The sequence below is a fragment of the Pistacia vera genome, unplaced genomic scaffold (genome assembly GCF_008641045.1).
Source record: "Pistacia vera cultivar Batoury unplaced genomic scaffold, PisVer_v2 Contig777, whole genome shotgun sequence".
NCBI lineage: Eukaryota > Viridiplantae > Streptophyta > Magnoliopsida > Sapindales > Anacardiaceae > Pistacia > Pistacia vera.
Window position 1 is genome coordinate 92,219 of NW_022196642.1, and position 13,146 is coordinate 105,364.

General features: G+C 41.8%; 2 protein-coding genes across 2 annotated transcripts; one reads left to right on the forward strand and one right to left on the reverse strand.

Annotated features, from left to right (window-relative positions):
* Positions 1–1,874: 1,874 nt before the first annotated feature.
* On the forward strand, positions 1,875–2,976 carry LOC116116477. The gene has a single exon (XM_031402542.1). The coding sequence runs from the start codon at positions 2,229–2,231 to the stop codon at positions 2,916–2,918; it is 690 nt and encodes a 229-aa protein (XP_031258402.1). The 5' UTR covers positions 1,875–2,228; the 3' UTR covers positions 2,919–2,976.
* Positions 2,977–11,793: 8,817 nt separating this feature from the next.
* LOC116116470 lies at positions 11,794–12,771 on the reverse strand. The gene is made up of 2 exons (XM_031402535.1): positions 12,130–12,771; positions 11,794–12,024 (listed from the first exon to the last, which is right to left on the reverse strand). The coding sequence occupies exons 1-2, from the start codon at positions 12,769–12,771 to the stop codon at positions 11,794–11,796; spliced, it is 873 nt and encodes a 290-aa protein (XP_031258395.1).
* Between the last annotated feature and the right edge of the window lie 375 nt (positions 12,772–13,146).

The window sequence follows — 13,146 nt, forward strand, 5'->3', positions numbered from 1 at the left end:
CTCGATGATGAAGACTAGTTCCAACTCCAGGACGTGTGGCCTTTTGTGTATGGTCTTAAAACTCTTCAATGCTACAATTTGTTATAATTCAGATCCTGCAGCTGTTCTGTAGTCACAGTCACCGCCAATTCTTCTGCTCTCCATTGACAATAGTACTCCATCTCCATCCATTTGCCAAACTATATTCTACATTAACACCATTCTTATATATTTTTACTTTTAAATGCAGGCCAATAGTCATTGGATTCAGAATCATACCTTACAATTTTTATAAGAACTTTAAAGTATAATTTGATGGATTTACGTGCGGGTAAAATTACTAGTTTTATATACAGGAAGATTAGAATTGATGACGGAGACCCAGAATAGGAATCTTTGTAGGGTAAGGGTAATACCCTGTCCCTGATGTGTCAGGTTAACAACCAATTAATTCTACAGCTAAACACTCAATATCTCTTAAATTTTATTGGTAAGAACCGCGGAACAGAAAATGAAAATAGGACAAAAAAGGTGAGTGGTCTAAACGTTAAATTAATTTCTTCAATCTTAAAAGAATTGTTCACTCAAGTCTCATCAAAGTTAATGTAGCAGCTGTTAGATGTTTGTATTAGATCAGTTATTAACTAGAAAAGAGATTTATTTTGTTATCAACTTATCTGGTACTGGCTTTATATGGTAACGTATTGCTATTACCCTCTTTATTTATTTATTTTTATGGTCGGTGTGTTTGAATTAACTTATATGCATATCAATTAAACTTTCAAAACCTTGAAATTATCGATCGGGTCAGAAATCTAGTAGCTATCTTTATTAGCACCTAAAGAAAGACTTAGAACTTAGAACTTAGAAACTTTTGAATAATCACACAAGAGTTCCTATCAAACTACTTGATCACCTAAAGATAGTTTATTATCCTCTTTATTTATTTACTTTTTGATGATCGATGGTGTTTGAGTCAACTTATATGCACCTTAACTAGACCTTCGAGACTTTGAAACTATTGATCAGATAAGAATTATAGTAGTTACCCTCTATTAGCATTCGAAGAGAGACTTGAATTCAGAAACTTTTGAATAATATATACAAAAGTCCCTATCAAACCACTCAACCACCCAGAGATAGTTCATTACTCTCTTTATGTATATTCTCTTATCATATCATTGACAAATACATATTAATTAGAAGTTTTTTTTTTTTTGGGTAATAGAAATATATGAACTAAAAAATTGTTAAAGTATATGGAATCTGATTAATAAGAATTTGTAATGTTATCTCGATCGATCCAGTCCAAAATCAATTGCTTTTGTAGAATTAGAAAAGGGCATTTTTTAATGAGAGGATTGATAAGTCCAGCTAATTGCGTGATTGACGGGATGATGATTGTCTCATCTCATTTGCCACTAACCATGAATATTATACTTTAGTTATAAAACAGCTCAGATCATATGGGAATTGAAATGTGAATTTAGAAACAGCCAAATAATGGTTGAAAGTGCCAGACCAAAAGAATTCAATGTAAGTAAAGCACCATTAGTGGGGTCAATCCTCTGCGTTGTGTTATTTAATTAATTCTCCACTTTTTTAAAGGGTAAATTTCATCATCCAACTTTTTACACTGGTGTAAGTCAAACAATTAAGGGAGAAAATACGATCAAAATACAGTTAAATATGTAATGTACTTATAGTATAGATAAACAAGTAAAGGCAATCAATGAGATTAGCTAACCGAGAGAACCAATTCAACAACCGCACCCGCTCCTTTCTTTCTGCTAAAGAGCTTACACACCAACTCCACATTCAAAGAAAAAGCAACCAAACCATATATATATATACATATCATCACCAATATACTATCACAAGTTTTCATTTTTTTTTCCATGAGAGAGAGCATTGTGGGGACTCCTGGCCACCAAGAACAAAACACAGAGACAAGAAGGGAGCGTGTCAAGAAAAAATAACATAAAGTTGAACTTGAACGTCCTAAAGAAGGAGGGATATGACTTGACTCTTCTCTCTTTTTGAGTTAAACAATCTTCAACTATTTAATGACTCTCCAACGTCTCTTATCTCTATAAAGAAATCTTCACTGACCTCACCACCAAGAGAAGCCAGAGAGATTGATCGTCTGTGACTGAACGGCTACTGCTCTTCTTGGCTTTTGCAGCAGGTAAGAGATTAAAAATAAATTAATAAAGAATATTTCTTACTTATTCCCCTTAGAGCCACCAATGCTGCTAAGAAAATCCATTTCCAACACCAAAAAATTCTTTCAGAAAACCATGCAAAATTTGAAGTCTTTCTTTTCTGCCACTGATCATTACGAAAGAATACCCAAAACCCCTCCCTACAATCCAAAATCTTTTAATTCTGTTGGCGTTGAAATGGATATCCAAGCCAGTTACAAAGAACTTGACAAGTTTTACACTGACTTCACCAACCAATGGGAGTCAGAAAATGGGAAACCGAAGAAGAGATCGGAGAAGAAGAATAATATAGCATCGTCGCCAATGAAACAAGAAAAGGAGGTTATAAGCGGGAGTTTCATGAAGCTTACAAAGTCAAGTCCACTGAAGAACGACAAGGATCAGATCATACCTGGAAGAGAAACGCATCAATATTCTAAACAGAAAAAACAAGAAGATTTAGATGCATGTTCTGCGGGTACAAGAGAAGAAAGGAATTTTTTATTAGTGGAAAAGCTAAAGGAGCTAGAGATGATGGATATGAGCAACGTGGATCATTTGTTAGACATAGAAGAGGTTCTTCATTACTATTCTCGCCTCTCCTGCCCTGTTTATGTCGACATTGTTGACAAGTTTTTCATGGAAATGTACGCAGAATTTTTCAGTTCCTCGGCAAACGCTCCAACTCATCATAATATCAGTTCAAGGCCCAAGCTACGATCAGAGAGATTATAGAATTTTCTCATATCATCCACTGACTCCAAATTTGATGCGAGAAAAAAAAAAAAAAAAAAAAAAAAAGAATTTGGCTTTAACAACATTCCTGGTTGTACCGCTTTTTTATTTTTCATTGTTTCCATTCGTGATTGTTGCCGAGTCTACCCTCGTTTACAATTTCTGCTGGTTGTTAATTTTTTGATTTAATGCAAAAAATTTCCTAAAAATTTTAATTGTTTTGCGTTTCTTGATTAGTGCATTTAACGGTAGTTGAAGAGTAAAGTATAGTTAATTATCTTATATTGTTTCTTAATATGATAAAGCCCAGTTAAAATTTTGGTGATTGTTTAGAAAATAACATATTTTGCACATAATGAACTCTGCAAGAGATTCATTATATTGAGGAAAAGGTGGTTAATTGCAAAGATTGAATTAGAGATTGCTTAATTCTTTCATTTCTTTATCATTAATTTTGCCTGGAAAGTCATAATGAAAATAATTGTTTCCTTGTTTATTTGTTAATGATAAAGTCCCGGTACATACTAAGCACTTTTTTCCAGCGATAATATATTAGATAGTAACCCCGGAACTACCATGAAAACCAGTAACCACTACAAGAAATCTCGGTTTTTACAACTTCACAATTACAGGTTTTAAATATAAATGGTGTGATTGTTTAGTATTTACAGCATTTCAAGTATGAAATGCTATATATTCACATATTAAATGTAAAAATGTTATAAATAAAGGAGAGTGAAATGAACTTTTAATATCTTTTATCTTTACAACTTTTCCAGATAAATTTTAAGAAAGGTTCTAAGTATTTGGAGGGGAGACCAAGGAGATAATTCTCAAATTTCATCTCCCATTTATATCCTTCATATTACTTCCCTTTGCCTTTCTAATCTCACTTTAACACTTTCTTCCACAATTGTCTCCTTGAATATTTCTCCAAGTAAGCAAGAGAAGTTAGGAACTTGAATCATCAGTGAATCTGGCCGGCTTTCATAGTCACGGCGGTGTCCAGTCAAAATCACTCCAGCCACCAGATTAAGTTAAGATTTCTTCCTCTGTTTCCCAACAAATTATCACTTATCTCTCCGATCAACCGAATCTCTAACATTGACTTCTCAATCTGTCTTGATCTTGCTCTCTTTTATTCACGGTCTTCTTTAAATGCTTCTTTGAACTCCTCCAGCCACACTAGCTTTGTATTGATAATAGTTTGAGTTTTGTTGATATAAAAATCTGCACCAACCAGAGAATTCCGATTGATCATGTCAGAATCGGAACGGATGTGCACGTGATTTAATGAAAATAAGCAATGTATGTAAAAATACAATAAAGTAAACACAATAAGAGTTTTAAAGTTGTTCGGCGAGGTTAACTCTGAAGCCACGTCCACTGTTTTTGCATTTGCTGTGAGACCTTACAATATAATTCCTATGTGAATTCGTAACCCCTTCCTCAACGTTTGAGGGGGTTTATATACAAGATTTGTACAAAGAAAAGAGCGCAATTAAGGGGATTACAACTGATCTGAATCGCAATTCTGATATTCTCACGATTGGGCGCTGTGATTATGCAGTGATCGCTGTTGATCTAATCATTCCCATAATATCTGGGATTTGAAGTAATCTAGGGATTGATTGAATGATTATCGATCAATCATTGTTGCCGAGCTAGTTCTAGGTTGAGCTATATCCTTGCGAAGGCCCGAGCTTGATGGAAAAATCACACACAACATCTGCCCCCTAATGTTCGATGCTCGTTTCGGGCTTCGAAGATTATTGCTCGATTTGACTTCAAGCTTGGCCTCATCAGCAGGTCTCTGAGTGTAAGTTCGATCAAGCTTCCAAGGTCGACCTTATGTCTGGCCGACGTACTTCATGCTTGGATCTTTACTCTCCATGTTACCTATCAAAACTCAGAATATGAAAAGTTAGCGCAAACATGTAATTTTTGCGTGGTCGTGTCGCATTTAATGCAGTAGCCTTTGGTTGTCAAGTTTCGTCGCGTGTGGGCGACCACAAATGTTCACGCGTAAAGTCGAGGCGACGTGTGGTGACAGTTATAATTACAATAGTCTAACAATTCATCGCTCCTCACGGATGGTCGACACATGGCCACGTCTGAGGGCTGAGATTGCTCGACGAATAAAGGGTTAGGATCAATTATAGGTCGATGGCCATGATTGAACCTCGCTCTTTCGTCTCCTATGCAAACCGCTATAAAAGGTGGCGAAAACTATCAAAATAGTTACTCTGAAAGTTCTCTGACTCTCTTGCTCTTTTCGCCTCGCCGTTGTTTCTACATCGTCATGGTGGTCTTTCCAGCAAGTTGTTTTGCATTCCTCATTCCGATAAGGTTCTTTTCCCTTTCCTTTTCCGTTCTTTGCATTTTTTTGCATCAAAGGGTAGCCATTATAGTGGCCATATTGTGTTTTTTAGGGTTTTAGTAGGGTTTTTGGGTGCATCTCCAGTGGTCTTGGGATTTACAAGGGTTTAACATCATGGCCGCCGGTGCCCTGGGTAGGTCGCGTGCATTCGTCGTGTTGCGTAAGCTACCTCGGGGGCCTGAAATGGAAGCGAGTGTAGAATGGTTGCTGATTTGTTTAAGCTCTGACACATGCTCGCTTCTTTCTCAAGTATCTGTAAGCAAACTACAGCCATGTCTTCCTCCAGCAGTCGTACGATAGATCACATATTCAATTCGTCGGTGGGCTCGGCAGCTCTTGGGGATGTGACCCCCGAGGTCTCCAAAGAATTCGTTGCCTGAAGCTCAGACCCTGACACTACGGGCTTGTCTGACCGCGCTTCGATCCAGTTGGCTCACTCTTAGCTGTCCTCAGCTCATAGGTTGCGAAAGGAACCTCAATCCTCGATTACCATCGAGGATCTAGAGCGCATAAAAGCGGTCTATGCGTCGCAGCTTAACCTGATGGTCCCGAGGGAGCACTTTCGGAAGAACCCTCTGTCTGGATGGGTGGCGATCTTTGAGACCCTTCTCAGGTGCGGGGCGTCCATTCCCCTGCACTAATTCATTGACAGCGTGTTAAGGCGATTTGACATCGTTCCTCTCCAGTTGTCTACTAATTCATACGTGATCATCGTCGCAATATACATCGCATACATGATCGATGATCTAGGCGAGCCATCCATCAAGGAACTCGTCCATCTATATATGCTAAAGAAAGGGCAATACCAAACATATTAGCTTTCCAAGGTGAGGAAGATACGTCTCACTGGGCTGGTCGACGTCTCGAAGAAGGTCTCTCATTAAGACTCACAGTACATCTTTTATAAAGCCTGAGAGACCGATGTCTTCGCTGCAGAAGCAAGTAAGGTTTTGACTTCCAATGTGCACGTGGATTGCCTTTGAGCTTTGTGCTCCATCAAACCGAGCTATTTTGTTTGTGCAGTTAACGTCAAGTAGAATTTCCTTTCGGCCCGAGCTTACAGAGGCTCCAACATTTTAGTAATCTTCCTGATGACCAACGTAATGTCAACGAGCTTCTCACGCTTCCTCATTTGAAGGCGTACGGCTTTTGTCAGGACGAGGCAAGATTCCTTACGATTTTAGAAAAAGGTTAAGTTGTTACTTGCTCGTGTTTACTTTCCCGTGCAAATAGGTCACTAATTTGTTTGCCTCTTTCCTTGCAAAGATGTAGGCTAGAAAACCCAAGGGCCTTAAGAAAAAAACGGCGGCCGTCGAAGCCACCGACTGCTTTGACGATGAAACAGCTCGACAAAATAGCTTGTGGACACTACCGGCTCAAAGCACATCGATAGCGAGATTGGGGGAGGCCTAAGCGCTAAAAAGCCCGTGACACCCTCTAAGGCCGTTGGCAAGAAGAGCGTTGTTGAGCCCCAAAAAGGGCCAACGAAGAAGACGCCCGAGCTAACTGGAGGTTCGAGAAAACATAAAGCATCCGAGCAGCATTATGGCTCGAGGAAGAAGAAAGCAACCGAGACTCAAGGGGGCTCAGGCAAGCAGAAAATGGCCGAGCAGAAAGTTGGCTTGGGCAAAAAGGTTGCCATGCATGCTAGCAGCCTTCAGAGAGTAGCGACCAAAGACTTGGCCAAGAAGAAGTCTGCTCTTGCGGGCGAGACAGACACTGCCGGGGGGAGTAAGTATGGATTACTCCGGCCAAAAAATAAGAAGATGGACGAGGCGGCCCATGCTACGGTTGATGAGATGATCGACCAAATCCCCGATCACATTGGCCTCAGGGCCGCAGTGGCCAAGGATGTTGTCACCTTACGAACTTACACGGCCATTAGGGATGTTGCACCCATTGAGATGTTGGGCTTGGTATGCAGCTTCACGGCAAAGGTACTGGTAGCTTGCTTCTTTTCTTTTTTACTCGTATGTTATCCCTGCTTTTTGCTGATTCTCTTTTATTCTCTCTTTAGGCTGCCTTGGCAAGCAGACTCTTCTATGATGAGTGCTACGACACTTTGGAGGGCACTCATCGAGGATGGCAGGCAGTGGAGACAGTGAAGGAGAACGCTTTAGCCAAGGTCGAACTTGTAGAGAAAGAAAATGAGACAAAGCAGGCTGAGCTCAAACAGCTTAGAGGGGAAGTTGCGACCTTCCAGGTCAAGGAAAGGGAGTTCCTTGATGAACTCAAAGTGAGCGAGGTTGCTCGGGCCAAAGCTGAAGCTAAGGCCATAGAGGTCAAAAAGACTTTGGCACAACAGTTGGGTGCCAACAACAAGCTGAACTCTGAGCTATCATCGACTCAGAAGGCTACTGCGAGCTGGGAGGCCAAGTTCAAGCAGTCCTCGCTTGACCTTGCCCAGGAGGTGGTAGGTCACCAAGAGGCCGAAGCTGATGTCAAGCCGCTCGGGCTTCAAATTGAAGAGCTGAACGAGACCATTACTGCTCGGGCTTGGGAGACATCCGTCTTCCTTGTTAAGAAGTTATGGGAAGTCCATCCTTTAACCAACTTCTCTTTTCTTCCGTGAGCTTACTAGAAGGAAGTTGAGAGGATGAAAGTGAAAGCTCGAGGAGAGATCTATGTTTACTCAGATGACTCCGAGAAAGACGGCGAGGGTCAAGAGGAAATCGAGGAAGGCGAGGAAGAGGCCAAGCCTCGGATCGAAGTCGAGGATTCGAATCCCCTTACCACACTTCCCCCAATCGAGGCTGCCAACCTTGGAGAGGAAGTCATCATTCCTCCTGTCGACGAGACATCTCTCCTCCTCGATGACGACCTTCCCGGATAGATCGAAGATGAAACTCCTACGCCCCTGGCTACCTGAAACATCATCTTTTTTGTTTTTTGTTATTGCCCCAGGCTCGAGCAGTAATGGTCTCATTCAGCTCCTTAATTTGAAGCTCGAGCTACCTAACATCAGCTTGGGCCTCCTGACAACCTACTGCCTTCTGAACAAGGTCAAGCGAGGACTATTTGAACTTGGCCTCCTAACTCGAAAAGAGACCTATGTTTACTCGGACGACTCCGAGGAAGAGGGCTAGGGTTAAGATGAAATCGAGGAAGGCGAGAAGGAGGCCAAGCCCCGAATCGAAGTTGAGGATTCAAATCCCCTGACCATGCTTCCTCCAACCGAGGCTGCCAACCCTGGAGAGGAAGTCGTCGTTCCTCCTGTTGATGAGCCATCTCTCCCACTCGACGACGACCTTCCCAAATAGGTCAAAGATGAAACTCATGCTCCCCCAATTGCTTGAAACATCATCTTTTTTGTTTTTTGTTATTGACCCTCCCCCCATTTGAAGAATGTAATCAAACTCAATCAATATAAGAAATTTTTTATCATTTCCTCATCGATCAATAATTATCATTTTTCTGCGGAGTCATTTCATCGTCCTAGTTGGACTTGTAATATAAAATCCGAATTTGCTCTAAGTCATACGTAGCTTGCTTCTTAAGGAGCTTTTTCGGATTTATGCGAGGAAATCTTATGCGCTGATCAACTTTGATTTTAGACTTATCATCCTTTTTGAGTTTTTTAGTCGCTAGCTTGAGGCTGATTTCTCTCAACGTGTTTTTTCGTAAATTTTTTCAAGTTGAACTTCATCGATTTAGGATGTTTCATCCTTAAAGAGTTTGATTTTGGCGTGGCCTTTTCGAGATAAGCTGCATTTTTTGGACTCTTGACTCTGAGTTTTCTTTTTGGGATATCATCACGTAGGACGCGATTTATGGATCTGTAATTAAATGCTAATGAACTAAAGGCGTTAATTACGGACAAAGACGATAGTGAATAATATCTCTTTTATTGATCAAGTGTTTTTGCCGTACAACGAATATAGAACAGTGAAACCCGAGCTGCTTATTGGTAATACCTTCGCAAGTGCTTGGCATTCCAAGCTCGCATTATCGCTTCGCCATTGCGTTCCAGGTGAGAAGATCTTGGTGCGAGCTTTTTGGAGATCCTAAAATGACCTTCCCATTTGGGCCCAAATACCCCCAAGTTCGGGTTTTAGATACCCTAGACGACCTTCCTAAAGACTAGATCGCCCACCTCAAAGTCTTTGTTTTTTACTTTGGTATTGAAGTATTGTTTGGCTCGCTGTTGATACGAGGTAAGCCTTAACTGAGACTTGACCTGATGTTCTTCGATCAGGTCTAGTCTCAGGCAGAGAAGGTCTTCATTTACTTCTTTGTCAAAGGCTTCTCTTTGGAATGAACTGATTCCCACTTCAACTGGGGCCATTGCCTCACACTCGTATGATAGAGAGAATGGGGTTTCACCTGTCGAGCTCTTGGCCATCGTTCTATAGGACCATAGAGCTTTTGGCAATTCGTCGGCCCATCTTCTTTTAAGATCATCGAGCTTTTTCTTTATGGTGCGCTTGATTACCTTGTTTACAACCTTTATTTGCCCGTTGGCTTGGGGCTGATAAACGGCGGCGAAACTCTGCTTGATGCCGAGCTGCTCGCAGAAGGTCCTAAAGTCTTTACTGTCGAACTATTTCCCGTTGTCGGTTATTATTGTGTGGGGAATCCCAAACCAAAAAATTATGTTTTTATAGACAAAGTCTTTTAGCTTGTTCGACGTTATTGTTGCTAGGGGTTCAGCCTCTGCCCACTTGGTGAAATAGTAAATGATAACTACTGCGAACTTTAAGTCCCACTTTCCTTGAGGCAAGGGGATGATAAGGTCGATGCCCCAGATCGTGAATGGCCAAGGGTTTGTTAGAGTGGTCAATTCTTGCGATGGACCTCGTGGGATATCTGTAAATCTCTAGCATCTGTCACACTACAAACATAGTCCACTGCATCTTCATAAACTGTTGGCCAGTAATATCCCTGGCGAAGCACCTTGTATGCTAGAGATCTGCCTCCTATGTGGTTTCTACAAATTTCCTTGTGGATTTCTCTCAGAACATAGTTCGTGTCTTCATGGTTAATACATCGCAGTAACGACACATTGAATCCACGCTTGTATAATTTATCATTGATGAGTGTATATCGAACTGCTTTTGTACGAACTGTTCTGGCTTCAGTTCTCTCATCTAGTAATGTTTCATCCCTTAAGTAAGTGGTGATCGCATCCATCCAACCGTATCTCTGACTCGTAGCTAGGTCTGATTTTTGTGGAGCGGTGATGTTTGGCTTTGGTAGGAACTTGACTAGTATGGACTTAATCTTCTCTTGGCCCATCGTTGTGGCTAAGCGAGCTAGAGCATCTACTTGCGAGTTCTTCTCCTTTAGGATCTGGAGGACAATAGAGCACTTAAATTACTTGAGCTCGGTTTCCACCAACTGGAGGTAGGACACCATCTTGTCTTCTTTTGCTTGGTATTCCCCGGTAATTTGGTGGATTACAAGTTGTGAGTCACTGTACACCTTGATGGATTCTGCCCCCATTTCCTTGGTAAGGCGTATTCCTGCGAGCAATGTCTTGTACTCAGCCTCATTGTTGGAGGCGGCGAACTCGAATCTTACCGCGGCTCTGATTGAGTTTCCCTTAAGACTTTAGAGCAAGAGCCCCACTCCTGCCCCTTTCTTGTTCGAGGAACCGTCTACATACAAGGTCTATTGCCATAAGTCGTCGAACTTCAGCTTCTGTTGTTCTACATCCTTAGTGGTATCTGCCCCCGACGGGCTTACTTCGCCTTCTAGCTGGTAGGAGAACTCAGATATAAAGTCTGCCAAAGCTTGGCCTTTGATCGCTGTCCTTGGGATATATTTGATATCGTGCTGACTCATTTTCATTGTCCATTAAATCAATCTACCCGATGCCTCAGGCTTCCACATTATCTTCTTCAGATGAAAGTTTGTTAACATATGGATGGAGTGTGCTTGGAAATAAGGTTGTAGCTTTCTGGCAGCGACGACAAGGGCGAAGGCAAGCTTTTTCATTTCAGGGTATCTCGTCTCTGCGTCGAGCAATCTCTTACTCACATAGTACATCGGTCATTGAACTCTTCCCTCTTTGCGTACCAACGCTAGGTTGACGGCAGACTTTGATACTGATAAGTACAATAGCAATGGCTCACTTTGGATAGGTTTCGATAGTAAGGGAGGCTGTCCCAGATGTCTCTTTAGCTTTTGGAAAGCTTTCTCATACTCCTCTGTTGATTTGAAACATTTCTTCCCTTTCAAGGTTCCGAAGAAGGGTAAGCATCTATATGTGGCTTGGGAAACAAATCTACTGAGTGCAGCCACATGCCCCGTCAAACTATGTACCTGTTTGATACTAGTCGGGCTTTTTATATCGAGGAGAGCTTGAATCTTCTCCGGGTTGACTTCGACACCCCGCTGGTTCACAAAGAAGCCCAAGAATTTCCCCGAGCTCACTCTGAAATCACACTTCAAGGGGTTGAGCTTTATCTAGTACTTTCTGGGGATGTCGAACATTGCCACCAGATGCTCGACATGGCTGTCAGCGACCTTAGACTTGATGAACATATCGTCGATTTAAACTTCCATAATCTTGCCAATTTGGTCGGCAAACATCTTGTTCACCAGGTGCTGGTAAATCGCCCCAGCATTCTTGAGTCCGAATGACATGACCCTGTAACAATAAATTCTGCGGTTAGTAATAAAGGAGGTATGCTCTTCATCAGGCTGGTACATTGGGATTTGATTGTATCCCGAGTATGCATCCATAAAACTAAGAAGTGCATTCTCATCTGTTGCATCTACTAGCTGATCGATAAGCGGAAGTAGAAAGTTATCTTTAGGAAAAGCTTTATTTAGATCTGTAAAGTCAACGCAAGTCCGTCATTTGCCATTCGACTTTTTGACCAAGACCGGGTTGGCAAGCCAATCTGGGTATTTGACTTCCTTGATGAAGTTAATGTTCAGGAGCTTATCAACTTCATCCTTGAGCGCTTTAGAGTGCTCTGCATCCATAGATATTATTTTCTGCCTTATTGGCCAAGCTTTAGGATTGAGGTTCAACCTGTGGCACATTAACTCGGGGCTGATCCCTACCATGTCCGCATGCACCCACGCGAACACGTCGAGGTTTTTCTTTAGGAAGCTCTCCATATTATCGGCCACCTTGCCACTCAAGCCACTGCCGACCTTTAGTACACAAGTTGAGTCTTCCTCGATGACCCTTATCTCTCGCAATTCTTCTATCGGCCTTGTTACGGGCTCTTCTATATGGACGCGAGGATCTATGATATCCTCGAGTGGTCTGGGGTTCGGCTTAGATTCTGCGATGATCATTGTCCTTGTGTGCAGCCAGTTCTGCGTGGCATTTATAGCTCGGTTGTAACATTCCTGAGATTCCTTGGTGCAACTCTTGATCATTGCGACTCCTCCGGTAGTCAGAAATATCATTGTTTGGTAGCGCACTGATGTGACCGCGTTTAAATCATCCAAGATTGGCCTTTCGAGGATGACGTTGTATATGGTTGGGCAGTTTACCACTAAAAATTTGGTCATCACTATTCTGACCTTTGGCTCTACCTCTAGGGTTACCGGATGGTCAATTGGGCCCTTGGGAACTAGGTTGTTCCAGGTAAACCCATAGAGCGACGAAGGGCATGCTCACAGGTCCTTTTCTATGAACCTCATTCCTCAAAAGGCTCCCAAGAAAATAATGTTTGTTGCGCTCCCATTGTTGACCATCACCCTTAATGCTCTTGCATTGCTGATTCTAGTCGCGATTATGATCGTGTCATAATTGTGGTGAGGGGTTGCTTCGCACTCATCTACTATGAATCCTACTACTTCGCTTTCCTGTTTGGGTCCCTTGGGCAACTTTTATTCGCAGCTCATTACCCGGGGAACCAAGTTCGTTATGGCTTTCCGAGCATA

Coding starts and splice junctions, on each gene's coding strand:
- LOC116116470 (XM_031402535.1), bottom strand. CDS start 12,771: ATGACCAAATTTTTAGTGGTAAACTGCCCAACCATATACAACGTCATC. Junction 12,025..12,129: donor CAGATTGGCTTGCCAACCCG/GTCTTGGTCAAA, acceptor CTTATCGATCAG/CTAGTAGATGCAACAGATGA.
- LOC116116477 (XM_031402542.1), top strand. CDS start 2,229: ATGCTGCTAAGAAAATCCATTTCCAACACCAAAAAATTCTTTCAGAAA.